Genomic DNA, 24,712 nt, shown 5'->3' with positions numbered 1-24,712 from the left:
AAGGTATACGTCAAACACCCGAGCTGGAAAAAGAAAGTGCAGATCGGGATCAAAAGTAATCAGATGACAAATTACAACTAGAATCTCCAATGGAACTAATAGGCAGTGATGGGGACAAAGACTTGAACGAACTATGGCACAAAAGGATGGGTCACTTGCACCATGGAGCTCTGAGAATTCTCAGGAGCACTGTAACAGGAATTCCAGATCTGAGTATAGAACGAGATGATGTATGCAGGGGATGCGCTCTAGGAAAGTATGCCAAGGCGGCATCTCCTAGGAGCAACCACAGGGTCAACAGAACAGTGTGCTAGGATTGATACACTCAGATATTGCGGACCTATGTCCGTCAAAGCTCTCAGCGGTGACGAATATTTCCTTACCTTCATTGATGACCACTCGAGGAAAACTTGGATCTATTTTTTGAAACCAAGGATGAGGTTTTATGTTGATTCAAGGAGTTGAAGGCTCTAGTGGAGAATCTGACAGGTAAGAAAATAAAAGTCTTGCGCTGAGATAATGGTGGAGAATATGTTGATAAGGACTTCACTGATTATTGCGCTAAGGATGGCATCAAAAGAGAGTGGACAACTCCTTACAATCCGGAGTAGAATGGGGTGGCAAAAAGGAAAAACAGGACTATTGTAAAAGCAGCTAGGGCCATGTTGTATGATCAAGATATGCCAAAACTTTTGTGGGCAGAAACATGCAACACAGTTGTCTACATTCAGAACAAGACTCCTCATCAGGCATTGGGCAAGATTACTCCAGAAAAAGTCCTTACTGGGAAGACACCTGAAGTCAGTCATTTCAGGATATTTGGGAGTTTGGCATATTGTCGCATACCCGAAGAAAAGAGGAAGAAGCTGGATCAGACTGCAGAAAAGGGGTATCTGGCAGGATATAGCGAGAACGCTAAGGCATACAGGATCTATCTTCCAGGGAGCATGAAGGTAGTAGTACGACGAGAAGTAAAGTTCATGGAGGACAGAGCTTTTAGAAGATCTCGCGAAATGCCTTCCAAGGAGGAGTTGAAAGAGGATCCGTTGGTCATGCCTCTTCAACCAACTGAAGTGAAGAATCCTTCCTCAAATCAGGAAGATTCTCAGGATGAGGAAGAGGAGCGAATAGAAGCACCTGTTGGCAGAGGAAGAACCAGCAGGGAACTTTGTCAGATTCTGCGCGATGCAGAGAACTTCATCGGAGAGCCAAGGATCAGTAAAAGGGAGCAAAAACAGCCAGACAGGTACCAGGCGTTAGTAGCTCAGGATGGAGAGCCTGCTAGCTTCAAGGAGGCAGCTCAGCATCAGGTCTGGCTAGATGCGATGGTCGAGGAGTATAACTCCATAATGGTAAACGATGTCTTGTAGGTGGTGTCAAGGCCTCAAGACAAATCTGTGGTAGGTTCAAGATGGATCTACAAGATCAAATATGCTGCGGATGGCAGTATTGAAAAATACAAGCCCAAGTTTGTGGCTAAGGGTTATGCTCAAAAGGAAGGGATTGACTGTGAGGAAACCTTCGCCCCGGTAGCCAGGTATACATCTATTAGGACCGTGATATCTCTTGCAGCCCAGATAGGATGGGAGATCCATCAGATGGATGTCAAGATGACATTTCTGAACGGGATAATAGAAGAAGAAGTATACATTGAACAACCAGAGGGCTTTGAAACTCATGAGAAGAAGTCTCATGTATGCGGACTGAAGAAAGCCTTGTATGCGCTAAAGCAAGCACCAAGAGCATGGTATGGTCGAATAGATGGCTACTTGCAGAAGATGGTGTTTGTCAAGAGTGACGTGGATTCGAATCTCTACTATCTGGTCACAGAGAGCAAGCCACTTATCTTAGTATTATATGTGGATGATCTCTTCCTGACAGGATCATCCAGACTCATTGAACACTGTAAGAAGAATCCAGCCACAGAGTTCGATATGAAGGATCTGGGACAAATGCACTATTTCCTAGCATTGGAAGTTTGGCAACCGAAAGGAAGGTATGCTACAGAAATCCTGAAAAGGTTCGGGATGGGAGACTGTAGACCTATGGCTACACCAATGATCACCAACTGGAAGAATATTGATGCATCATAAGACAAGGATGTCAATCCCACCCTATACCGACAACTCATAGGGTCCTTGATGTATCTAGTCAATACCAGGCCAGATATTTGCTACGATGTCAACACCCTTAGTCAGTTCATGGTGGAACCAAAGAGCGCTCACTGGGCAGCAGCCAAGCACGTTCTCAGGTATTTACAGGGAACAGTTGATTATGGGCTCTTGTACAACAAGGGGGAGATATCAGGTTGAGTGGATTTACTGATGCAGATTGGGCAGGAAGTTCAGTGGATCGGAAAAGTACCTTTGGGTATTGTTTCAACATTGGATCAGGAATAGCCTCCTGGTGCAGTAGGAAACAGAAGTTCGTGGCTCTGAGCTTGTCTAAGGCAGAATATATGGAAGCAAGCACAGCTTCGTGTGAGGCCATATGGCTTAGAAAACTGCTGGTAAACCTATTCAGAAGAAATATGGAGGCGACCAGGATCATGTGTGATAATCAGAGTTGCATCAAACTCTCTGAGAATCCAGTATTTCATGATAGGTCAAAGAATATTGATATCTGGTGTCACTTTGTCAGAGATTGTGTCCAACTTGGAGTTGTACAGTTGAGCTACACCCCTACAGGGGAACAAGTGGTCGTTATCCTCACCAAGGCCCTTGGAAAGTCAAAATTTGACTACTTCAGGGAAAAGATGGGGATGGTAAAGAACCCTTTCAGAAGTAGTGTGTTAGCAGCACGAATGAAGAGGGAGTTGCAGCGCAAATGCAGTGTTGGGGGAAAGGACCAACAACAACACAGATGCAGAGGGAGTTGCAATGCAAATGCAGTGTTGGGAGAAAGGACCAACAACATCACAAATGCAGAGGAAGGTCAAGTGCGGATGTAATGCTGGGAGAAAGGACCAGCAGCAGCACGGATGCAAGGGAGTTGTTGTACAGATGCAGCAGTGGCAGAACCACGGGCAACAGTATAGGATGTAGCAATGCAGAGGATGTTGGGCAAGGAGGCCTAGCATCAGCATAGGTACCGATGCCGGATGATCAAAGTAATACTCAGTGAGGAGTATTGCTAGAGCACAGTCCTCGCTAAGAGGGAGTGTTGATTTGGGGTAGCATCAGATGTGCTCTAGCCACGAAATTGGGTGGAGAGGTTGGGTCACATGAGATCTCCAATACCCAAAAAGGGTTTAGGCAAATTCTAAACAAATCGGGAGATATTAAAATAATTAATATTTTTAATGGAATCCCTAAGTCTAAACTTAGAAAATCAAATATTAATGTGTATTAATATGAATCTGTGTTAGAATGGTCCAAAAGACATGGATCAAGCTAGATCTAATCTTAGACATTGATTAGGAACTTAATCTCGACCGTTGAGATGTCAACAGAAAAAGTATAAGAGGAGGCTTGAGGGGCACTTGGAAAACACGCTGAGGGAGACCATTCAGTTCAATTTCTGGAGCGGGGTTTGCTCAAAATTTGAACCAGTGGTCTGGAGAGCAGTCAGAAGGCAGTATGGAACAGAGAGACGGGAGATCAGCATAGAAGAGGCAGACGCAAAGCCAGAGGAAGCCACGCAGAGGCAGCATAGACTGCGCAGAGTCAGAAGGACTGCATCATCCACGCAGAGGTTGCAAGGAGTGACACAAAAGCCCAGAGAGGCTACGCAGAGCCTCAGTAGGCTGACGTAGAGGGTTTCATGCTATAGCAGAGGTCAGTAAGGCTTACGCTGGGTTTAGGAAAGTGCTGGAAATTTGTTTATCTATGGGTAAGCCAGTTTGGCACCCTGTTGTACAAGAAAATTGCTGAATAATAAAATCCTCCCTTGTTGCACCGGTTTTCCCACATTGGGTTTTTCCGAGGACATTAGTCCAAAATAACTGTGTCAATGTGTGCATATATTTGTTTCTGTATTACAATGTGATATCTGCAGCAGTATTTATTTTAATGTTTGTTGAAGTAATTTCATGAATAACTTATTATTAAATAAGTAGGAAAAGTAAATCAGTTGCTGCAATGATAGAATTTATAGAATTTTCACAAGGCCCTGCTCTGTTGTTACTCTCCTTGTTCTGTGTTGTTGTTACTCTCCCTATTATGTGTTGTTGCTACTCTCCTTACTGCTGGAACTCAACCTCCTTGTTGTTACTCGGCCTCCTGCTTCTCCTGTCACAGCAGTTATAACTCGGTTTTGTGCTGCTATTAGTCCCCCTGCTCTGTGCTATTGCTACTCTCCTTGCTGTTGGAACTCAGCCTGCTTCTTGTTACTCAGCCTCCTACTGCTGTTCTCAGCTGTTAAATTTGGACAACTAGGTCCAAACTCCATGTTCTGATGCTCAAATTAAGAGGCTAATATTTTTGTTGGATCTTTCTGAGAGGTGTAAAATCCATATAAAAATAGTCTTAATCCGATGAGCAGAACTTATATTTTGAATTTATTATTCTTAATAAATTATATGTGCAAAGGTCAGCCAGTTTTTTAATGTAGGCTCACATGCCCAACAGATGTGTCACACACCCTCATTGATGGATATATATATACAGGAAAAGTTGGAGAGAATTTGATCACACAAACAACTCACATCTTCCTCTCTCATCCTAAAAAGTACGAGCTACCTGGAGGACGAATTTCAGCCACATGTGGGAAGGACGAAGAGGATTTTTCTGCTGCTAGGGTTTCGCAAAAGTTTGACCAGCGTTGACTTTGGTCAACGCTTGATCCAAACAAGCTGAAAACTTGTGGGAGGTTCGATTTTTGAAGGCCATACTACCTGGCACAAAAATCGAGGTCAAAGGGTTGACCGTTTTGCTGCTGCGTTGACTTTTAGCTTGCTGCCCCTGCGTTGACTTTTCAGGACAACGTTGACTTTTGTAGAACTGACTTGGGTTGACTCATCTACTGGTTGGAGGGTTGTTGTGACACATGCTGGGCTGGCTGACCAAAGGAGACTTTGCTGGTTGAAGCATCCTGTTGACCGCCGAAACAAACACATACATTTTTCTTGTTTCTGATTTGTCTTCTGTAAGATCTGCTTATATGTTCTATCTGCATTTTGCTTATCTACTTGTATGATTGCTGTGAGAAAAGTGAAATTGCTCTTAGCATAGAACATCTACAAAAATTTACATGGAATCGGAGCTGAGGTGAAGACAAACTCTATCTATAGCAATCATCATCGAAGGAAATGGATTCCTCTAAGCTTGAATTCAGGGAGAATGACAAGCTGACTGGAAGTGATGACTTCCATGCCTGGAAGATGTTATTAGATCTCAAATTAGAAGATCATGATCTCCTAGATCATGTGACAGGGAAGATTCAAGAACCTCCATCAAATGCCTCTGCTGCTGTTAAACACAAGTATAAGAAGGGAGAAATCAGAGCAAAACTGCTGATCAGGGAATCCATAAATAAGAGTCTGGTTGCCTACATATCTGAACTAGGCACATCCAAGGAGATGTATGACAAACTGATACTTATGTTCCGAGTAAACAATGTGAACCAAGTGCTATTCCTCAAGAACAAGTTGAAGAATATGAAGAAAGGCCGAGACGAGTCTATTCAAACTTTCTTTATGAAGTTGACCGAAACCAGGAACAATCTGCTAGCTATTGGGGAGACAATAGCTGATCGTGAGATGGTTCTCACCGCACTTGGAGGACTTCCATATGAATGGCAAGTATTCACAACTACCATTCTCAACAATAATACCATCCCTAACTTTGATGAGCTTCTGTCTAGATGTATGCAAGAAGAAACAAGGATGAAGGAATTTGATAATGAAAGAAATGTTGCCTATGTTGCTCATTCCCGAAAGAAGAACTCTGGTGGTTCCAAGGACAAAGGAAGGACTAAGACTCAAAAGAAGAAGGGTAAATGTTTCACCTGCCATAGGACTGGACACTATGCTAGAGAATGCCCCTTCCAGAAGAATTCTCCCGATAGTGACGACAACAACAACAACCGAAGGAATGGGAATCAAAGAAATGACAAATCCAAAGGAAAGAGGAAGGCTCACTTTGAAGGAAACCATCCACCTTCTAAAAGGACCAGAAATACCAGGTATGAGGAGTCTAATGTTGTTGATAAAAGAAATGAGTATATTCTAATATCTGCTCTCTCAGCTGCATCTCCGCCCGACACTATGGATGTCTGGCTAATCGATAGTGGTGCCTCAAGACACATCACCGGATTCAAGGAAGCACTTTCTGACATGGTTGAAAGGGATACTAATCTAGAAATTACCCTTGGGGATAATGCCACTTATCCTGTGAAAGGGACCGGGACTGTGACCCTCCACTTGTCTCAAGGACAAGTCCTCCATCTACAAGATGTACTCTATGTACCCAAATTGAAGAAGAACCTTGTGTCTGTATCTGCCATGGAAGACAAAGGATTCAATGTAACTTTCTCTGATGGAAAGGTACTCATGTGGAAGAAGAGCTTCAAGGAAGCTATCTCAATTGGTTTTAGAGTTGGTACACTCTACCAGGTTGGAGGGAGTCCGTTGGGAGCTATGACTTGTGATACTATCCGTCAAACCGAACTATGGCACCGAAGATTTGGACACCTTCATTACAAGGCTCTTCCCGAAGCAAGGAAGGTGGTGACAGGGATGCCTGATTTTGGAAATAATCATAAAGGTGTATGTAAGGGCTGTGCTGAAGGAAAACCTACAAGGGGACCTTTCCCCTCAAGTGTCACAAAGACATCTGAGATATTGCAACTGGTCCATTCTGATCTTTCCGGTATGTTGCCTGTAACATCCCTGGGGGGATGTTCTTACTATATGACATTTACTGATGACTTCTCTCGCAAAACCTGGATATACTTCTTGAAGAAGAAGGATGAGGCTTTCATGTGGTTCCGTACCTTCAAAGCCTTGGTGGAAAATATGACCGGAAAGAAGATCAAGATTTTGAGGACTGACAATGGCACTGAATATGAGTCAAATGAGTTCAAAGACTTTTGCAGAGAAGCTGGCATTAAGAGGGAGACTACCACTGCATATACTCCTGAGCAGAATGGTGTTGTTGAACGCAAGAATAGGACTATTGTGGAAGCTGCCCGTGCCATGCTATGTGACCAGGGTCTTCCAAAGTTTCTGTGGGGAGAAGCTGCAAATACTGCTGTGTACATTCAAAACCGATGCCCTCATTCCGCTTTGGACTCCAAAACTCCCGAAGAGGTTTTCTCTGGTAAGAAACCTGATGTCTCACATTTTAGAATTTTTGGATGTCCTGTCTATTTTCATGTGCCGAAAGAAAAGAGAAGTAAGCTGGACGCTACTGGGAAGAAAGGAATGTTTGTGGGCTACAGTGAGACTTCTAAGGCATATAGAGTCTATGTACCTGGTCAAAGGGAAGTAGAGATAAGCCATGATGTCACTTTTGACGAAGATGCTTCCCTGAAGAAAGTAGTAGATCTTCCTAGATCTGAAGAAAACCATGAAGAAAGACCTGGAAATCTGGAAGAACCCCAGGATGAGACAATGCCTGATGTTGAAGAGCCAATGGACCCTATTGATCCTTCCCCTTCTCTAGGAAAGAGGCCATCATGGCTCAGGGACACCCTCGAAGATGCTGAGGGTCATGCTGCCCCAAGGGGAACATTCCGAGAAAGCAAGAAGCCGTGTAGATACCAAGGGTATCTAGCTGCCATGAGTACTATTATACAATCTGAACCTGGATCTTTTGAAGAAGCCATCAAGCATCAAGTCTGGAAGGATGCTATGCATGAAGAATATGAGGCTATTATGAAGAATGATGTCTGGGATGTGGTCCCGAGACCGAAGGACAAATCTGTTGTCACCGCTAAATGGCTCTACAAGATTAAACATGGATCTGATGGGAGTGCTGAAAAGTTTAAGGCAAGATTTGTTGCCCGTGGCTTCTCTCAAAAGGAAGGAATTGACTATGACGATATATTTGCACCTGTGGCTCGATATACCACCATCCGATCCATCATAGCCCTTGCTGCTACGCAAGGATGGAGTCTTCATCAGATGGATGTCAAGACTGCTTTTCTGCATGGTGCAATAAAGGAAGAGGTGTATGTAGAACAACCTCTGGGATTTGAAGTTCAAGATCGAGACACTTATGTCTGCAGGTTGAAGAAAGCCCTCTATGGGTTAAAGCAAGCACCCAGAGCTTGGTATGAGAGGATGGATAGTTACTTGATGAAGCTGGGCTTCACTCGAAGCAATGCTGATCCAAACCTTTACTTTAAGGTTGAGGAAGGAAAGCCTCTCATTCTAGTGCTGTATGTGGACGACCTCTTCCTGACAGGTGATGACCCTCTCATTCATCAATGTAAGAGGGAGCTTGCTGCTGAGTTCGAGATGAAAGACCTAGGACTGATGCACTATGTCCTAGGCCTGGAGGTCTGGCAGAGACCTGGAGAGATTTTCCTTTCTCAAGGAAAGTATATTGTGAAGCTTCTGGAAAGATTTGGGATGGTGGACTGTAAGTCCGTGTCAACACCAATGGAACTCAACTTTAAGAAGTTGAGTGGCAGCGCTGCAGGGCCTATCTTGGCCAATCCTACTGAGTATCGTCAACTCATAGGAGCCTTGATGTTCTTAGTGAACACCCGTCCGGACATATGTTTTGCAGTGAATACTTTGAGTCAACAGATGGTTGAGCCTCATCATTTTCACTGGGTTGGTGCCAAGAATCTTTTGAGATATCTTCGGGACACGATAAACCATGGGCTGAGATACACTGCCAGGAGTGTGATACTCCGGGGATATACTGATGTCGATTGGGCTGGCAGTGTGGTGGATTGTAAGAGCACATCTGGATGCTGTTTCAATCTTGGTTCTGCTTCGATCTCATGGATGAGCAGGAAGCAGAAGTCGGTGGCTTTGAGCACCGCGGAGGCCGAATACATTGCTGCTAGTATGGCCTGTTGTGAAGCAGTTTGGTTGAGGAAGCTCTTTAGTGAGCTGTTCCAACATGTGCTAGATACCACTGTAATACTCTGTGATAATCAGAGTGGGATTCGTATGACTGAGAATCCTGTGTTCCACGACCGATCCAAGCATATTGATATCAGGTACCACTTTATCCAGGATATGGTACAGCGAGGCGCCGTAATGCTCGATCATATAGGAACTGATGAGCAGGTCGCGGATATTCTCACTAAGCCCCTGGGGAAGGTCAAGTTCCTAACCTTCCGTGAGAGTCTTGGTGTCGTGGAAAGACCCTATGATGTGGGTCCTATTGGACAATGAGCTCTGGGAGCTCTGGGGGGCTTTGGGGATAGCTTCTCGGAGCTATAAGCACTCATAATGCTTCTGCCCCACCCTTGTGATTATTGAGCTGGTTCACCACTCATTTAATCTGTGCCCCGTATGCATCCTACCCATTGAGTTCAGGGCTCATGGGAAGTACCTCTCATTTGGCCAATGAGGTGTGGAAAAGCTAGAGACTATTAGCAAAGACTGATGGACGCATCAGAGATTGCCGTACTCTCTATCTAGGATGGCATGGTCCAACCACTTGATCTGGGATCAAGATTTGTGAGGTCTGGGACCTCTGGACTGATTATGTCAGTCGGGGAATGATGTCTTTGTGACTGACCCACTTCTGTTCTGAAATAAAGAAGCCAGCAAAGCAAGTTTCGGCGGGATGACTCACGATGTTAATTGCACTAATAGATGGAGTTCTCCCTAGTTGAGAGGGAGTGTTAAATTTGGACAACTAGGTCCAAACTCCATGTTCTGATGCTCAGATTAAGAGGCTAATATTTTTGTTGGATTCCTCTTTCTGAGAGGTGTAAAATCCATATAAAAATAGTCTTAATCCGATGAGCAGAACTTATATTTTGAATTTATTATTCTTAATAAATTATATGTGCAAAGGTCAGCCAGTTTTGTAATGTAGGCTCACATGCCCAACAGATGTGTCACACACCCTCATTGATGGATATATATATACAGGAAAAGTTGGAGAGAATTTGATCACACAAACAACTCACATCTTCCTCTCTCATCCTAAAAAGTACGAGCTACCTGGAGGACGAATTTCAGCCACACGTGGGAAGGACGAAGAGGATTTTTCTGCTGCTAGGGTTTTTGCTGCTAGGGTTTCGCAGAAGTTTGACCAGCGTTGACTTTGGTCAACGCTTGATCCAAACAAGCTGAAAACTTGTGGGAGGTTCGATTTTTGAAGGCCATACTACCTGGCACAAAAATCGAGGTCAAAGGGTTGACCGTTTTGTTGCTGCGTTGACTTTTAGCTTGCTGCCCCTGCGTTGACTTTTCAGGACAGCGTTGACTTTTGTAGAACTGACTTGGGTTGACTCATCTACTGGTTGGAGGGTTGTTGTGACACATGCTGGGCTGGCTGACCAAAGGAGACTTTGCTGGTTGAAGCATCCTGTTGACCGCCGAAACAAACACATACATTTTTCTTGTTTCTGATTTGTCTTCTGTAAGATCTGCTTATATGTTCTATCTGCATTTTGCTTATCTACTTGTATGATTGCTGTGAGAAAAGTGAAATTGCTCTTAGCATAGAACATCTACAAAACTTTACATCAGCCCTCCGACTTACACTTTCCTGTTGCTTTAACTTGGCCCTTCTACTGCTCCTTTCCCTGTGGCTGTAACTCAACCTCCTACTTGTTACTTCCCCTTGCTGTTGTTGCAACTCGACTCACTGTGACTGGTATGGTTTGTAACGAAGTAGAACTCCCTCCTAGGGCTGGCACTCGAAGTCCACCAAAGCAAGGGTTGAGATCTCCGCTCGGAGACACTCGTGTGCTAGACAACACAGTAACCCAGCTAAACAGCTCGAGCAACTAAGATTGGGTTCAATATGTCAAAAGCTAAGATATCCAAATGAAGAGAGCTACCTTCCTTATATAGATTTCGTGGAGCACTTTTCCCTCCATTTTCCCTCCATCATGGGTCCCTCACCTAACCATCGATCTCCCCTTCATGCAAATCGAACTAGGGAATGTATATTCCCCTACTATGGGTGGCCCCCATGTATACGTAACCACATCGACTTAACTTCTACTAATTTTAGCCTCCTAATAAAATCGAATGAGCCGCCATCACCTCCAAAATTGACCCCAAAATGTAGAAATTAATACTGCTCCAAAATAATTTAGGAAGGGACATGACACCTTCGATGAAGATGCTGCCCTTGGAAAGATTAGGAACCTTCCTGTTCCAAGGAAGGACAAAGAAGCAGATACAGCAAAGCAGGGAGAACCACAGGATGATCCGATGCCCGATGCTGAAGAACCAATGGATCCCATTGATCCACCTCCCCATGAGCCCTCGTCAAAAAGGAGACCCTCATGGCTTAGGGACACTCTCGAAGATGTCGAGAGACATATTTCACCAAGGGGGACATTTGCTGAAAGTAAGAAGGCGAGTAGGTACCAAGGGTACTTAGCTGCCATAAGCGCCATTGTTCAAACTGAGCCTTGCACATTCAAAGAAGCTGTGAAGCACCAAGTTTGGAAGGATGCTATGAACGAAGAGTATGAGTTGATTATGAAGAATGATGTCTGGGATGTGGTCCCTAGACCCAAGGACAAATCTGTTGTCACCTCGAAATGGCTCTACAAGATCAAGCATGGAGTTGATGAAAGTGTTGAAAAGTTTAAGGCCGGGTTTGTTGCTCAAGGCTTCTCTCAAAAGGAAGGTGTGGACTATGATGAGATATTTGCACCAGTTGCCCGATATACCACCATTCATTCGATCATTGCCCTTCCTACCTCACAAGGATGGAATTTACATCAAATGGATGTCAAGACCGCCTTCTTGCATGGCTCACTTAAGGAGGAAGTCTATGTAGAACAACCCGAGGGGTTTGAAGTTCTAGATCAAAAGACACACGTATGCAGGTTGAAGAAAGTCCTTTATGATTTGAAGCAAGCTCCCCAGGCTTGGTATGAGAGGATTGACAACTATCTGATGAAGTTGGGTTTTACAAGAAGTGAAGTTGATCCGAACCTTTACTTCAAGGTTGAAAATGATAGACCTCTCATCTTGGTACTTTATGTGGATGATCTCTTTCTGACAAGTGTAGACCCTCTCATTCATCAATGCAAGAGGGAGGTGACTTCCGAATTTGAGATGAAGGACCTAGCATTGATGCACTACTTCCTAGGCTTGGAGGTCTAGCAAAAGCCAGGGAGATTTTCCTTTCCCAAAGAAAATACATTGTGAAGCTACTTGAAAGATTTGTGATGGTGGATTGTAAGTCTATGACTAATCTGATGGAACTTAACTTCAAGAAGTTATGCAGAAGTGATGCTAGGCCCAATTTGGGAAATCCGTCTGAGTATCGTCAACTCGTGGGTGCCTTGATGTTCTTGGTTAACTCCCATCCAGACATATGCTTTGCAATGAATAGATTGAGTCAATTCATGGTCGAGCCTCGTCACATACATTGGATTGCTGCCAAGAATCTCTTGAGATATCTCCAAGCCACAATCACCTATGGACTAAGATACACTATCGGGAATTTGAGGTTCCATGGTTATTCTGATGCTGACTGGGTTGCCATTGTGGTGGATCGTAAGAGCACATTGGGATGTTGCTTCTCACTAGGTTCTGCTTCGATATCCTAGATGAGCAGGAAGCAGAAATCAGTTGCTTTGAGCACCACTGAGGCCAAATATATTGCTGCTAGTATGGCCTCCTGTGAAGTTGTTTGGTTGAGGAAGCTCTTTAGTCAGCTGTCTGGGCATGTGTTGAATACCACCGTGATCTACTGCGACAACCAAAGTGGGATTTGTCTTTCTGAGAATCTTGTGTTTTATGACCGCTCCAAGCATATTGATATCAGGTACCACTTTATCCGGGATATGGTACAACGGGGACCAATAAGACTCCATCACATTGGCACTGATGAACAAGTCACAAATATTCTTACAAAGCCTTGGGGAAGGTCAAATTCTTAACCTTTCGTGAACGACTTGGAGTCGTGGAGAGACCCTCTTATGAGGGTCCCGTTTGAGTTGGATATTGAGCTTTGGTAGCTTCGAGGGGCTTAGGGTATGTTGACACCTAATCATAGGGATTGGGTGAACAACTGTAATTAATTTTAAATGAATAATAGAGAAGATGAAGAGTCATCAGGAGACGAACTGAACAGTCTCTCCCTCTTGTATATAATAATGAACAGCCTGAATGAATAATATGATTTGATTTGAGGAGTTACCTCCTAGTCTGACATGGTATCAGAGCCAACACCATTTTTGGCTTCCCTCTTTAATTTGTAACTCCTATTCTGCCTACTCCGCCTATTCTGCTTGGCACCCTCCACAACCATCAAGCCTACTAGGTCCGTAGGCCTTCTAAACCCCGCGGCCCACTCAGATAACCTTGCTAGAGGATCGAGTCTATGCTGCCTAGAAATGATACAGTGCGGTGAGCCTCCTCCATGTTGCCTGAATGGATGTACTGAAATGCTATGTTGAAACGCCTCCATACCATATCCACTGGCATATGCGTTTTAATATTCCACCGCTGCCCATACCATATATTTCGATGTCATATATATACATGTTTTTTCTGCATATACATGTATTCACCTCCTTCTGTCATATATAACACTGCTCTACCCACTGCGCATATTGACCTTGGATACGCTGCATACCACACTCTATTTTTTACCATTGTGTTGAATGTATATTGCTGGTATCATACCTCCCACTACATACCACCAATATCATACCATTGTTTCCATGCGACATCACGCCTCTCCACATTAGTTTACGTTGCTTTTTAATACATTCCCCGCATGCCATATGGTTGTTTGGTGATATGCTGCCATGGTTTGGTGATAAGCTTCCATGGTTTGAATCTACTCCATTTTTTTTTAACTGTGATATATGCGTTAATGTGGTTTTGTTAATATATGTGTTTTAATACAATTCCACAGCCCGCATACCATATATCATTGCCTTACTGCCCCCCGATACTGCTCTCCCATTACATTGGCCCATTAATATCGCATTAATATCGTTATCCCATTACTCCCCATCGCTATCTGGTAAATCTACTTCAATTTATGCGTTGTTGAATATAACCAAATATACCTCTGATATATACATATCAGAACTATATTTTACTACAGCGCAATTTTTTTTCTTTTACACAGCAAGTGCAAATTGTTTTACCAGTAGAAGAGCGATTTTTTTTCCACAGTACACAGATTTTACAATGCATTCAATCATATCTATTGTGGGAGTAGTTCTCACTGGCAAGGAGAACTATCCTGAGTGGTCCCGGAAGATAAAACACACCCTCATTTTCAATGAGTTGTGGAAAGGAGTGTGTGTTGGAGACGGAGACAAAGAGCCAGAACAACCTACCTCAGACAAGGAGTTCGCCATTTGGGAAAATAAGAACAGCAAGGCCTATGCATTGATTGCAGCATCAGTAAATGAAGAGGTGAGTCACCATATTTCGCCATTTTCAAATGCTTTCGAAGCCTTACAAAAACTGAAGGAACTCTATGACTCACACTCTGCACTTGAAGTTGTTTAACTCATGATTAAACTCTTCACCCATGAATTCCAAAAGAATGATCCTCTTGCTCTTGCATCAGAAGTAAAATCTATAATGCATAATGTCAAAGTCACTAATGTTGAACTGAATATTCCTCTAATAGCTTTTCTCAAGGCACTTTATCCCACTTACTCAAATTATCTTGAGCTATTGCAAGCAAATGGAAACCTCAAAGATATTACCTTTGACTCCCTTGTGAAAAAATTTGTTGAAAGAGCGAAAGCTTTTGGCAAGAAGACAGCTCCAGAGTCTTTAAAGAGGTTGTGTGCCTTGCTCATAGAGAAAAGAATCTTGCTCAAGATTCTTCCAGAGGAAGAGGTGGTCGAAGAGGAAGAGGAAGAAATTTCAAAGGCAGGGGGGGCAGACACTCTCAAGGAGAAAAGTTAGATTTGCACTGCATACGTTGCAGAATAGATGGATGATGGATCACATGATGCATCCACATGCAAGTTGCCTTGGGACAGAATTGAGCAGGAAAGAAATCAACCCAAAGGTAAAACTAATGACAAAGACAAAGGTAAAGCACCTGAATCCACTCACTAAGTTGTGGCACACTATAATATTGGAGTAAATGAAGGCTTATTTAACGCTTCACTTGCTTCTTGGAAAAATTATTGGTTGCTTGACTAAGGAGCAACTTGCGACGACTTTTAAAAGAGATTTGTAGAAAGAAATCAACCCAAAGGTAAAACTAATGACAAAGACAAAGGTAAAGCACCTGAATCTTCTCACTATGTTGTGGCACACTGTAATATTGGAGTAAATGAAGGCTTATTTAATGCTTCACTTGCTTCTTGGAAAAATGATTGGTTGTTTGATACAGGAGCAACTTGCCACATGACTTTTAGAAGAGATTACTGACAATGTTGATGGAGCAGTATACTTTGCAGAAAATCAAAACTCAAGCCATCAGGGCTTGGCACAATCAGGCTTAAATTGCCTAGTCTTCCAGACTTTCTTCTACATCATGTTCTATATCTCCCACCGCTGAGGAGAAACTTGTTGTCCTTGGTCCACATCCACCAGCAAGGACACTCCCTTCAAATGTTTGATGGCAATCTTGAGGTGAGAAAAGCTTCAGACCACTCACTTGTCATAACGAGGGTAGAAGAAGAAAGGCTTCTCAAGTTGCAGGGTACCTCTGCTTGTGCACAAACTTTCTCATACAATTCTCATTATGAAGAAGGTACATTTCCATCAAGTTTATTATGGCATGTTAGATTTGGACACTTGAACTATGACAGCCTCTGCTTGTTGAAGAAAAATGGTGTCACTGGTTTGCCTACAATTCCTAGGAAACTTAAGCAATTTGATGCTTGCATTCTAGGAAAGTATAGCAAACAGTCTTTTCATGATTCACATTCAAGAGCACATAGAAAACTTGAACTCATTCATTTAGATTTATGTGGTCCAATGCCTGTTCCTTCTGCAAATGGAAATAAATATATGATGACATTTATTGATGACTACACCAGAATGTGTTGGGCTTATTTATTGAAGAACAAATCTGATGCTTTTCAAACATTCAAGAACTTTCATACATGGATTGAAAATGATGCACAATCTCATATTGGCTCTATTCGCACTGATAATGGAAAAGAATACACTTCAAATGAATTTGAAAACTATCTTCGCCAACATGGGATCAAACAACTATGCCTTATTATCCCCAACAGAATGGAGTAGCTGAAAGAATGAATAGGACAATCTTAAATATGGTACGCTCCATGATGTTTTTCAAAAATGTAAAATTGATGTTTTGGGTTGATGCAGTTCTATGTGTTGTATATGTAAAGAATAGATGTCCATCTAATGCTATTAGAAACAAGACTCCTTATGAAATGTGGTATGGGCACATTCCTCGGTAAAGCATCTCAGGGTCTTTGGTTCCACATGTTATGCCTTGATAGCAAAGGTACATACAAACAAACATGGTGCAAGAAGTCATAAGTGTATCTTCCTGGGGTATTCAAACACCTCCAAAGCATACGGCTCTATGATGAAGTCAATAAAAAGTTCGTTGTATCTAGAGATGTAATCTTCCTTGAATCACCCAAAACTGACAATGTTGTTGAGCGGCAACTTGATCGCTTGGATAGATTCGCAAATGCAAAATTATTTCAAAAATTTGATAATTAGATTCCACATCATGAAGGGGGGATTCCTATACTAGATCAGCCTGTGGAATCTTCTTCTGAAGCACTCTCTCTCCCGCATGAAACTCCAACAACGGATGATACTTTGAGTGATGTGATTGACAGAATTGGGAGACTCAATCTTGATTCAGTCCCAACTCAATCAACGGAGCAGCCTGGACCATCTGAGAAAGGTCCCCCAAAGTGGCTGACAAAGACACTTGAAAGTGTTCATCCTGATGAGGTTGGAAAGATGGGAACTAGAAATTCAAACCAGCAAAATGGAGGTGATGTAGATGACTCTGATTCACCTGCTGATATGGATGTTTCTTATGATTGTGAATTGAATTTGTCTACAGATTTCAAACCAACTTCCTTCAAAGAAGCTGCTTTCATGATGAATGGAAAGAAGCGATGCAAAAGGAGTATGATGCCCTGATAAACAATGGCACTTGGAAGCTGGTTGATCCTCCATTGGGAACCAAACCAATTGGCTGCAAGTGGGTCTACAAGAACAAGTATAAAGCTAATGGCTCACTTGACAAGCACAAAGCCAGGCTTGTGGCAAAAGGTTTTGCACAGAAGGAAGGGGCCGATTATGAGGAGACTTTTGCCCCCACAACAAAATGTGCTACCATCTGGACACTCTTTGCCCTAGCAGCTCAAAACGGTTGGAAAGTCCATCAAATGGATGTAAACATTGCTTTCTTAAATGGAGATCTAAAAGAGAATGTTTTTATGTCCCAACATGAAGGATTAGCTGTAAAAGGACATGAACATAAAGTATGCAAATTTGTGAAATCCTTGTATGGCCTCAAACAAGCACCGCGAGCCTGGTATGAAAAACTAATTGAGCAACTTCTGAAACTCAATTTCAAACATTATGATCTTGATGATGCAACTTTGTTTGTCAAGAAGGCTGGCAAAATAGTTGTATATCTTGTTGTATATGTAGATGATCTTTTGATGACAGGGAACAATGAGAACTACATTGCATCCATAAAGAAGGAATTGAGGAAAGGTTTTGAAATCACTGATTTGGGCTATGTTCATTACTATCTTGGTATTGAAGTAACTCAACATCCGAAATCTATGTTGCCAAGAAACGTGAGTGCGGGGACGGGGACGGGGACGGGGACGGGGACGGCATTTTTGGAAACAGGGTGCGTGGTTTCGTCGGGTAATATAATAATATTAAATTTTTATAATTATATTTTATAAATTATAAATTTATAATTAATAATATATATGAATTTGTATATTTTTTCAACTTTAAACAAGAAAACTTTGAGAATGCTGTGAGAAATTGGCAGATTTTGATACTTAATTTAGCCATTGTCCAAAATAGCCCTTCGCCATTTAACAACATCAGCTGATTACAGCTTATGGCTGGTCTCAATCCTACTTTCTATTTGACCGAAAATGTCTGAACCTGTATGTGTGCATTTACAGTTTATAATTTGATGGTTATTTGGCTCGGGAATGAATGTTTCATTCCAAATTGATCTACAAGAATCTATAGGCTCAAATTACAGAGTAAGAGGTCTCTTTTCCAGTTCTGGTTTCGATGCCATATATTCTATGTTCTCAACATAAGTGACATATTTAGCTTTTAAATTGAGTTGTTACAATTGAATGTCCATCTGTATAGAGAAGGGAATTATTTATTATATGTTTTGCCAGCTCAATGTTACGTGTCGATGGAAAACATTGCAATTAAACTTGCTAATATTCTCGAAGGAGCCTTACAAATTAGATGGTGGCTACGTTCCGTTCCACAAAGCTCATCGTTGGAACAGAGAACATGGGTCTACAGGCCTGGATTTTTGGTTTTAAGTAATCACGAACACCTATGGCATTAGGGATATTGCAGTAGTGACTGCTAGTGGGCAATTGCGATCCACTTACAATGAAAGTGTAATGCAGCTTAATGTAGTTGAGCCCCTGTGGGTGTTCACTGTTCAAATGTGTAATATAAATTATAATGCACCTATATTTTTCACACGCGGGTCTTGTGAAACTTTTTCATGGAATAATAAAATTGAAAACAAAAACTTGTAAATACCACTGCCGTTGAAGTTGCTCTGTCCACTGCTGCTGAAGCTGCCCACTGCCCACTGCTGCTAAAGCTGCCCACTGCCGCCGGAAATCGTAAACAGGGACGGCTCAAGCCTCAACCAAATGGAAAAAACTTAAAAGTTAAATGAAATCAGTAATCAGTGATCACGGTGTTTGTTCTTCTGGTATGTCGCGGTGCTCTGCCGCCAAGAATAATCACGTATCACAGTATCAGTCTATCAGATATTTGCTTGTGTAAAGAGTTAAAGTCTTAAATATTTAGGGTTTTTTAAGTTTTTTACCTTTGTTATAAGTTATTTTTTGAATTTCAATAAAAAAAAAATTATTTGAAAATTAAATTTTTAATATAGTTTTTTTTATGAAGAACCCAAAGAAGAACCCAAAGAACCCGAAGAACCCAAAGAACCCAACCCGAAGAACCCAAAGAACCCAACCCGAAGAACCCGAAGAACCCAAGAACCCAACCCGAAGAACCCGAAGAACCCAAAGAACCCAACCCGAAGAACCCGAAGAACCCAAGAACCCAAGCACCCGAAGAACCCAAGAACCCGTTAAAGGAAAAGAACCCAAATTTTTTTTTGAAGAACCCGGTTCTTCTGGGTTCGTCTGGGAAGAACCCGTACCCGAATCCGGTACTTGGGTGCGGGAACCCGGGACGGGTTCGAGAACCCCACCCCCGGGTGCGGGTACCCGTGCAACACAGTCCGAAATCCATATTCCTTTCTCAAAAGAAGTACATTGGAGATCTGGTGAACAAGTTTGGCATGACAGAATGCAATCCTCTGACTACTCCAATGGAACAAAACTTAAATCTCACATCCATTAAAGGAAAAGAATTTGAGGATGCAATAAAGTATAGACAGCTTGTAGGAAGTCTCAACCACCTAACTACTACCAGACCAAACATTTCGTTTGTTGTTGGAATCCTCTCCAGGTTTATGCAAAAGCCTTATGAGGGACATTGGTTTGCTACAAAAAGACTTCTAAAGTACTTGAAGGGAACTCAAGACTTTGGAATCAAGTATACACAGGTGGGCGACTTCAGCTTGATTGGATACTCTGATTCAAACTTCGATGGAGACAAAGAAACTGGGGTATCTACTTCAAGTTATGCTATGAGTCTTGGATCAGGAGTTGTCTCCTGGAGATCACACAAACAATCAGTTCCAGCAGATTCCACAACAGAGGCAGAATATGTGGCAGCAGCTGAGGCAACAAAAGAAATTGTGTGGCTCAGGAAAATTCTTGAAGATTTGCAGGTAAAACAAGTACAATCGACTCCACTCATGATTGACAATACCTCGGCAATAAAGTTGGCCAAGAACCCAAAGTTCCATGATCAAACGAAGCACATCAATACTAAATATCATCTGATTCGACATCATGTTGAGGCCAAAACAATCCATCTTCGCCATTGTTCCACTAATGAGCAAATTGCAGACATCTTCACCAAAGCGCTTGGAAGAGAAAAGCTTGAAAGATTCAGAACGATGCTTGGACTCACCAACATCCCTTCAGATTAAGGGGGGGAATGTTGACACCTAATCATAGGGATTGGGTGAACAACTGTAATTAGTGTAAATAAATAATAGAGAAGATGAAGAGTCATCGAGAGATGAACTAAACAATCTCTCCCTCTTGTATATAATAATGAACAGCCTGAATGAATAATATGATTTGATTTGAGGAGTTACATCCTGGTCTGACACGGTACTTCTTAGAGCTATGAGCGACCATAGGGTGAGTGGTTCACCTTCCCCTAGTGGTGCGCTGTGTAGAGGGTGGGTAGTTCAACTTCCCCTGTGATACCCCGTGATGGTTGATATATGCATAGGATGAGTGGTTCACCTTCTCCTATGGCATATGAGCAGGATGAGTGGTTCACCTTCTCTTGCCGATACATCTTACCCATGCAGTCTGGGACTCATGGGAAGTACCTTTCCATGGGAAGTACCTTTCATCTGGTCAATGAGTTGGGAAATGAGGATAGGGACCATAGTACTATTGATGGAGTACTCCCTATGTTAGGATGTTTGATATTGATTGGGTAAGTGGAGAGTGGTATGATACACTCTCGATCATTTCTTCTTCATTCTGTCTTCATGGTTCAGCAGAGCAGAGCAAGAGAAGAGCAGGGATGACAGAGATGGTACATATTGACAGATGGTTTGGCAAGGTGGATTTCTCCCTAATTGAGAGGGAGTGTTAATATTGGCAACTAGGGCCAAACTCCACCTTGGACAACTCATATGATGGAGATGATATTTTTATTGGATTCCTCTTTCCGAGAGGTGTAGGATTGATCTAAAGATCATCTCGTTCTGACAAGTAGAAATGAAATTATGAATTTATTTCTTCTATGGACAAATTGACAAGGTGGGCCAGAAGTCTAATGTATGCTCATGAAGCCCAACAGACATGTCTCTTCACCTCAACGTTTTGTATAAATAGAAGAGGCATTTTCCTCATTTGGACACATCAATTCACACATCTTACTCTCTCTCTGTTGGACTTTTGAAGAATAATAAAAAGATTAGAATAAAGGGATTTCACATTGGGGTTTTTCCCTGGCATCTGCCAAATATTGTGTCCTCTTATCTTGGCTTGGCTTCTGCTTATTGTTTATGTTCTATCTGCATTTACTATCAATGTTAATGTGATTGCTAATCTGGAAATTGATATTGGGTTAATAAGAAAAATTGAAGTAAATTGTTAAGCAGATACCACAACATCCTTCATTGCAGTTGCTTGGGGACTAACACATTTTGGTGGGGAGGACTATGATATTCCTACTTAGTATTTCACTAAGTAAATATCAATTTTGCTCAATTTTGATTTATTACATGGTTACACTTAGGAGAAGTGGGCTTAGGGTACCCACATTTGATTTTTGGCGTAGGAGGCACTCCAACATTAGAGTTAGAAGAAATATTGCGGCCTTGGTGGAGCATGGGGGCCACCATAAGGGAATCAAGCGGAATTGGTGAGAGGAATTCGATGTGGGCCCACATGGGCAATCTTGGAGGCAACTTGACAAAAGGAAGGAGGGACTCTCATTTTGCTCATTCATTCATCTATCATTTCAGAATTTGTCTCTTGACATAGCACGCTTCAGCAATGAGCCAAGTCTGCATGTGTTGTTCAGCACACAGGTGTTTCCAAACACCGAACAGAGATCCCAACCCTTGCTTTGGTGGACTTCGGGTGCAAACCCAAGGAGGGAATTCTACTTATTAGTCCAAAATCATACCAGCAACAGTGAGGCCGTACTACGGTAGAGAGGAAGCTACAACAGGTAGGGACTGCGCAGTCTTGGGTAGAGACAGTCCAGGAGGTTGAGGAGTGAGTGCAGTTTGAGGTGGAAACTTGGAAGGAAGGCCTGGGGAACCTTCTAACAAGGATTGCAGGCATTGTTGGAGAATTTAGCAGCAGATTGTACAGGTGGGTCGATTTACCCAGCAGCAGAGCCACTCAAGCCAAAGAGGGTCAAATTTCTGGGGTAAAGCTTTGGCCAAACCCTTCGTGGGTTATTTTGGGTTTATTGACGAGAAGCCGGGATAAATTTTCAGGAATTTTCTGTGCAGTGGAGAGGGCCCTAACAGCAGATCCTTTTAGGCAACAACACATTTCTGGGCATCTATAGCGCAGAACTTGGGCAGTAGTTTTGGAGGAGGGTTTCTCACTTGTCATTTTGGGCTTTGCTAGCTTGCCTAGAGCAAGACCAGGTGCACTCATTCTAGCACTTATTTGTACAACTCTTCCATTAATAAAAAAAGTACACAATGCGGTTTTTGGGTGTCAATTTGTGGTTTGATTGCTTGTTATTGTTTCATGGTGTTTTTGTCTATTTTGCTTTGCATATTTACTATTAATTTTCCTTAGGGATATTACATTGGGTTCGCGGGATATTTCTAGGTTTTTTTGAGCGGGTGGAGGAGAGCCTGTGGCTAATTTCTCATCATTTTTGGAGCACTCTAGAGGGGCCAAACAACATATTCCTTCCAGTGAGCAGTTGCAGATTTCAAGGACCAACACAGAATTAGAAGGGAAAATACTTCCTAGCAGTTGGGCAGCATAATTTCTCACCTGGGATTGTCAAGCTTGCTTTAGCAAGCCCAGATGCACTCACTCCATTCAGATTTGTATTTTCCACTTGCATATATATAATAAAATGGCTCAGTTCTGCGCATTTCTTGGCTAAATTCGTGGGTCACTTACTGCATGTTGGATTTTCTGTGTCGCATGTGTATTTTTGCTTTGTTTATCACTGCATTTCTTTAGGAATATTACATGATAATTTAGCAAATCCTTCCTACTCATCTATTATCATTACAAATAAGGCAAACCAAATACAGGTTAGGATGATTTTCCACATTTTCATAGAGGTTTTAGCATAAACTTAAGGGAGCAAATTACCCAGTTGCATACAAAATGACTAAGCAGTGTTTCCAATATTCAAGTGCCTACCAGCCAGTATGCACCCAACACAGGCTGGGGAATTTGCAGCTCTAAAGAATATTTTATTAGATGGAAAAAAAGTGTGAATGTAATTTGCAGATAGAAAACAGATATACAAAGGAATGACCCATCCTCAGCACTAAATATCTCAAAGGCATTCTGATTATCGATTGCTCACCTCAACAACATACACTTCCATTTCCCTTGCATCGATGCTAACAGGAGTATCCTTATATGAAAAGCATGGGACCACACCAAGCGATGCAGCTTCCTGTGTTGATATACATCAGAAAGAGTAAGCATATTACATAGTCAGTTTTCCTTTTACCTTTGTTTTATAAGAGTTAAACACTTGCATAAAAACTACCAAATTAGAATTGCTCATTTAGACGAACACCAGAAATATATTCTGCAAATATTACTCGGAAAAAATTATCAATCAATAAATGGAACACATCAACAAGGTAACATTTTCTGACCTCAAACAAGGAAAAGGCACGTGGATCATAAATCCCAAACCCTTCAAGTAATGAATATAATTTTGGCCGTTTTGGCGAGCCAGTGTTGAATTGAAGGCTCTCATTAAAACCATTTTCATTAGTAGCATTGGTTGGCATGCGCAAGCATCCTAAAACTTGTGAAAGAGCTCCCATAGTAGGTGTTACCCCAGCTGAAATTGTTTGGCGATAAACTAGTAAAGCCTGTGAAGTCCTGCAGAAGATATCGTATTAATTTAAAACTGTAATTGCTTGCATTTAACTGATTGGATACTTGTGCAAATCTCCAAAAAATAATTCAGAAAAAGATTTTTTAGATAGAATGGTTGCATATAAGTTTCATTAAACAATCAAGCAGTGACCCTAGAACACCCAAGAACTTAGAAGCAATCAATTTTTGGGTCATTCAACCATGTAATAAGGATAAAAAGAAAAACTAAGGTTAAAGTTGTAGCATCATTTAAAGGTACACAACCATTCTGGGTCGTATACTCCATAAGAAAGTATAAATACAGTAGTGAAGCATGTATTGCAATCTGACTAAATACGTATAAGTTAGGAGGCAGTATAGGCATACTTGTATATGATATAACCAGTTCAACGGATAGACCACCTGCTTGTTATGAAGCACCTCCAAGTTAGGGAAGCTGAGGAGGAATTTTTATGGATGATTGGCATGCAGTGAACATGATATTCCATCAGTTAGAAGAAATTAATTCCAGGCAGTTAGTGGCAAGTTGTTTGAGAAGTTGGTGGAGCTTAGATAGATGGATAGGTAGTGTGAAATTTGTTTTATATGTAAAACTGGAAGCTGTGACAGAGTTGAAATCAAATAACTGTTTCACTCATTTAACTCACAACCACCCCATTCCAAGCATATGAAGTTATATAAGCCAGAAAGAAAAAGTATGAGAACCAAGCTGCAATTCCTTGTCATTATATTC

The 24,712-nt window shown here is 41.9% G+C and overlaps 1 protein-coding gene across 2 annotated transcripts in view; it reads right to left on the bottom strand.

Annotated features, from left to right (window-relative positions):
* The window catches only part of MRL1 (Pentatricopeptide repeat (PPR) superfamily protein), a 403,655-nt gene that overhangs the window by 162,954 nt on the left and 215,989 nt on the right, over nucleotides 1-24,712 (bottom strand). For both annotated transcript variants that reach the window (XM_089404401.1, XM_089404402.1), the window contains exons 15-16: nucleotides 23,751-23,982; nucleotides 23,450-23,542 (exon numbers count right to left, since the gene is read on the bottom strand). In XM_089404401.1, the coding sequence (XP_089260527.1) occupies nucleotides 23,450-23,542; nucleotides 23,751-23,982 (325 nt within the window). The remainder of the gene's footprint in view (nucleotides 1-23,449; nucleotides 23,543-23,750; nucleotides 23,983-24,712) is intronic.

This window comes from Pinus tabuliformis, chromosome 2_2 (assembly GCF_031772625.1).
Source record: "Pinus tabuliformis cultivar Carrire ecotype Pingquan chromosome 2_2, CPIR1, whole genome shotgun sequence".
NCBI lineage: Eukaryota > Viridiplantae > Streptophyta > Pinopsida > Pinales > Pinaceae > Pinus > Pinus tabuliformis.
The sequence above is the reverse complement of the archived record's forward strand: the minus strand, read 5'-3'. Positions and strand labels throughout refer to the sequence as shown.